The sequence below is a fragment of the Triticum aestivum genome, chromosome 3B, assembly GCF_018294505.1.
Source record: "Triticum aestivum cultivar Chinese Spring chromosome 3B, IWGSC CS RefSeq v2.1, whole genome shotgun sequence".
Taxonomy (NCBI): domain Eukaryota; kingdom Viridiplantae; phylum Streptophyta; class Magnoliopsida; order Poales; family Poaceae; genus Triticum; species Triticum aestivum.
This window is the reverse complement of record NC_057801.1, coordinates 558,715,164-558,719,918: the sequence shown is the minus strand read 5'-3', so window position 1 is coordinate 558,719,918 and position 4,755 is coordinate 558,715,164. Positions and strand designations below refer to the sequence as shown.

General features: G+C 48.1%; 1 protein-coding gene across 2 annotated transcripts; it reads left to right on the top strand.

Moving 5' to 3' along the window:
• The first annotated feature begins 430 nt into the window (after positions 1 to 430).
• On the top strand, positions 431 to 3,761 carry LOC123070897 (uncharacterized). Of its 2 annotated transcripts, none has more exons than XM_044494300.1 (3): positions 431 to 753; positions 1,996 to 2,563; positions 2,727 to 3,761. In XM_044494300.1, exons 2-3 carry the CDS (start codon positions 2,012 to 2,014, stop codon positions 3,579 to 3,581), a joined length of 1,407 nt encoding a protein of 468 aa, XP_044350235.1. In that variant the 5' UTR covers positions 431 to 753; positions 1,996 to 2,011; the 3' UTR covers positions 3,582 to 3,761. The 2 variants fall into 2 exon arrangements, with proteins under 2 accessions (XP_044350235.1, XP_044350234.1); XM_044494299.1 differs by having other exon boundaries at positions 1,991 to 2,563.
• Positions 3,762 to 4,755: the final 994 nt, after the last annotated feature.

Below are 4,755 nucleotides of genomic sequence, written 5' to 3'. Positions count from 1 at the left end.
CTCCGCCGTCGCCTTCTCCCCTCACCTTCTCCTCCAATGGTTTGGAAAGCGAAGTAGGTTGTGCCAGCAACTGCGGGGGTGAGTAAATGGCACCGGGAGGAAGAGGGGGGAGAGGTGCACGACGTGTTTGACGACAACCGCGGTCGACGCGTGGCGTGCGGGCGCATAGCGGTTCCACCGCACGCCCCCGAGTGGCAACCGCTGACCGCGGGAGGGCAACCAACGTCCGGGCGACCGGTCTCGCACACCACACACGCGCCTCGTCCTACATGGCGCAGAAAAACGACCGGATTGTGTCAAGATTCGTGCACAAAGTCCCCAACGATGATCGTTGCGTGTGTTCGAGATGGTGAACGCCCACACGTGTGGGCGTTAACATTTCGTGCAGCGTATGCTCCAGTTCATTTTCCTTACTCCGAGCTAAGTGGACAGCTACTCGGTCTGATTTCCTACCTAACATCGCGTGTCACGACCTCAGGCGTCTCCTCCTCTCCACCCTCCCACCGGCTCGCCCTCCACGCCTCCACCGTGCTCCTTCCAGGCTCCACCTCGCCGCCGCCCGCTCTTCCCAACACGCCGCCGCACTGCTGCCACTTCCCACCCAGCGGCCCGCACTTACATCTCCCCTGAGCTGACTTCCCCCGACGACGACACCATTGGCGTCACAGCCGCGCGACGGTCATCCAGCGGCGACGACGACGGTGACATGGTCGAGTAGCGGCGCCGAGGACCATGCCAGCGGCCGTATCCGTGGTACGTACCACGCACTTCCTGTTTTGTGCCTGTAGCGAATCGTGCAGCGAAATCAGGGGAGCGAATTCGAACCTCGATCTGGATCGATCGAGCGGGATTGTGGGTAGTTCGACAGACTGCCGGAACAATCCCCGTAACTGTAACTGCGGTTCAGTGGTAGTTGTCACCTTTTTCCAGCTGCATTGACTGAAAGCATAGTTCGGTAACTTCGGTTAGCTAATTTGAGGGTGTAGCTCTGAATTGTGCGCTGAAGCAACTCTGAGGAGTTTCTTAGTTCAGTTTTGTGTAATTGAACAGTAAAAAAACGTTCAACGGGAACAGATCCATTAGTTCTGAATCTTTTATTGCATCAGTCAGAACATTCGTTGCAGATAACCATATAAGTATAACGAAATTACAGGAAATAATGGGTTGCTTAATGCTTAGTGTTCTAGGTTCATGATTTCCACGTCTTTATATTAATTTCTTTCGTTTTACATCACTGATTATGCAGCGCCGACGAATTGGCATATGTTTGTTTGTTCATAACTCCACAGTGCATTAAATCCTGAACTTAGGTTGGCATGTTTTGACACGATAGTAGCATTTCTCGCTCTTGCATATTATCATGGCCTAACTATCACGATTACTCTCTCTCAACAAAAAAATACACTTCAAACCTGTAGAAATGGAAGCAAGAGAAGAGCACAGCATGCACCGGTGTCAGCATTGTTCAAAAGCAACTAATTGCTAGATTCTTTATGCACTGAATCAATTCGGCACTCCGGCAGTTTTAAAAAATATACTGTTTTAGTAATTTATTTCAAGCTAATCATTTTCTAACATTTGGGGTCACACTTCAAATAAGGTAGCAAGCTATGCCCCATTGCTGCATGTCTGCGCCCCAGCATAGTTCTCTGTCACAACCTTACAAGTTACTAATGTGATCATTCTTTCCTTTAATCTGTGCTAGATAAAAATTGGTTGATCAGATTCTTGCTTGCTCAATTTTTTTCTTGATTTTTAAAGTTTGGCTAATATTTCATCAGGAATATCTTGCCGAATAAGGGTATCTATATGATTAAGTTGGAACTTCTTCGCTCATTTGATCCGCATTGATCCATGATTATTCTGTCCGATATATAGGATATTAGTTGTTTTACTTATTTCTTTCTTTGCTCTCCATGGTTAAATTTGTTTCAACGTTTTACATGGATGTAAAGCATAGTGGATTTATTACTGCAACTTTCTTATGAAGGTTAGTAGAGGGAGATCGAAGATGAGGAATACGCAGCGAAAGCCATCTATTCTCAACTTCGATGCTGGATGCGGATCTTCCTTATCTTTTATTGTAATAGGCTTGGTGGGATTCACCCTCATTGCCTGCCTATTTTTCATCAGCCATCAAGTAAAAACTGGGCATGCCCATAGCTATTCCAGCCATTTGCCTGCCACCAGAGAATTGGAACAGGTTGAGGAAGAGCACTTTCGGTTGCCACCTCCTCACAAGGTGAATCCTCGTGCAGTGAAACGTACAGTCAAACGTCGGGGCTCTACCAAGGCTTCAAAGATCATCGATGAATATCTGGATGGGTCCTCAGCATTACACGACATGTTCTTTCCTAGTGAAACAACTGCTGTGAACCCAACAAAAGGCAGAAATGACAGCATGTACTTTTATCCCGGTAGGGTGTGGCTGGACACTGATGGAAATGCCATTCAAGCCCATGGTGGTGGCATTCTGTATGATCAGAATACCGCGACATACTATTGGTACGGAGAGAACAAAGATGGACCAACTTATCAAATTCACCCTGAAGGGGCACAACGGGTCAGTACAAATTTCTAACATAATATCTGCCTTAATCTGTTCTTTGTTTTTCCAGCAACCTTTCCTAACATGACTCTGGTTTTTATTACCTGTTGTTTGTTCGTGATTGATTGCTGCTTAGTAGGTTGTGCACTGACACTTGCTTCTGTTTTCAATTTTTCAGATAGACATTATAGGGGTAAGCTGCTACTCCTCGAAGGACCTATGGTCATGGACTCACGAAGGAATCGTGCTTCCTGGAGAGCGTACCAATATCACGCACGACCTTCATATATCAAAGGTTCTTGAGAGGCCTAAGGTGATATATAATGACCGTACTCGGCAGTATGTTATGTGGATGCACATCGACGACGGCAATTACACTAAAGCATCTGTCGGTGTGGCCGTCAGCAGATCTCCCACAGGGCCTTTCAGTTACCTCTACAGTTTCCGGCCACATGGATTTGATAGCAGGGACATGACGATCTTCAAAGACGACGATGGCATGGCTTACCTCTTCTACGCTACTCGCGGCAACACCGAGCTTCATGTCAGTCCATTGACAGCGGATTATCTTAATGTCACATCGGCTATAAGGAGAATATTGGTAAGACGGTTCAGGGAGGCTCCGGCCGTGTTCAAGCTCAGAGGAACCTACTACATGATCACCTCAAGGTGCTCAGGTTGGGCTCCAAATCCAGCACTGGCACACGCCACACACAAGATCATGGGGCCATGGGAGACGTTAGGGAACCCGTGCGTGGGAGGCAACCACTTCCTCCGGCTGACAACGTTCCTGTCTCAGAGCACATTCGTGCTCCCCCTCCCTGGCTTGCCGGGCACATTCATCTTCATGGCAGACAGGTGGAACCCGTCGGATTTGTGCGACTCCCGGTATGTCTGGCTGCCCTTGTCCATCGGAGGTTTGGCGGACGAGGCGCTGGACTACAGTTTCGGGTTCCCGTCGTGGTCGAGGGTTTCTATTTACTGGCACAGGAAATGGCGACTCCCTGAAGGTTGGAGGAAGAGTTACGCCTGAATTCTACCATGGGCATGGCGACGGTTATATATAGCACAGCATCAGTAGGTGGAAGCAATCTGGGTGCAGATACAGTGGTGATTGTTGAGGATCTTGCTTGATGTATCCAACGAATGCAATCTGAGACTAGATGCCTTTTTTTCTTTTTTTAGAGAAAAGGCCAAGGCCCGACTTTATAGATAAAGCCACCAGGCAGCGTTACGGATAACACAGGTTCACAGGAAACCAAAACCACACAGAGGAGTTTAAGAGAAACCTAAGCAAGCATGATACAGGCAACTGCCATACACAGCGCGCAGGCCGGGGAGGAGAAAGACCAAGAATCCGCAAACAACAGCACAAAATTATACGGCAGGGTTCGTCCCGGATATCTGAGAAGTCGAAGCCCGAATTTTGTTGATGAGCAGGTCCAGGGCGTCGCGATCAGGCTCCTTAGTCAATGATCTCCACTGCTGCAAGAATTACATGATTTGAATAGACAATCAGCAGGTTTTAGATGGGAAGGTAAGCTCAATAGTGAATTTGTTTCTAATATTCCATAAGGCCCAGCAAAAGGCTCCCAAGCCAACCCAAAAATACCCTCTTGGTGACCCCCGACCAAAGTTTTAGCTAGAGTTCTAATATCAGAAAAAGAGGAGGGATTCCAAGAAACCCGAAGCCAAGATCTGACGCAAGACCAAACTAATTTGCAAGTACACAGTTGAAAAAGATGTGGTCGGAATTTTCCAAGGCCCCACACAGGCTACAGAATTCAGAGCCTGGCCATTGCGTTTTTTGATCTGATCCGCCAGTAGGGAGGCGACCACGAAAGGCCTGCCAGAGAAAAATCTTAATTTTTGGAGGAATCCTTGATTTCCAGACACAAGAGAATCTAGCCGGGGGGTACCACCAATGAGTCTAGAATACAACGACTTAACAGAAAAATTTACCAAGAGGCCGAAAGTGGCCAAAACACCGAGTCAGCCGACTCCGAGAGCACGGGGAAGAGGGCAGAGAGGCTTTGCCAATCTTCCAACTCTTCAGGAGACAGAGCCCGACGGAAAGCCAAATCCCAATTATTAGCAGCCACTCCGCGATGGAGATCTGCGGATTGGGACAATAAGAAAACAAAATCGGAAAGCTCACGGCAAGTGGGGCATCCCCAGACCACCAATCCAACCAAAAACGACAGCAG

What these genes read in the sequence shown, in the direction of transcription:
- LOC123070897 (XM_044494299.1), top strand. Translation starts at nt 733, where the DNA reads ATGCCAGCGGCCGTATCCGTG. An exon ending in TGCCAGCGGCCGTATCCGTG is followed by an intron (nt 754 to 1,990) that starts GTACGTACCACG and finishes TTTCTTATGAAG; the next exon opens with GTTAGTAGAGGGAGATCGAA. An exon ending in ACCCTGAAGGGGCACAACGG is followed by an intron (nt 2,564 to 2,726) that starts GTCAGTACAAAT and finishes TCAATTTTTCAG; the next exon opens with ATAGACATTATAGGGGTAAG.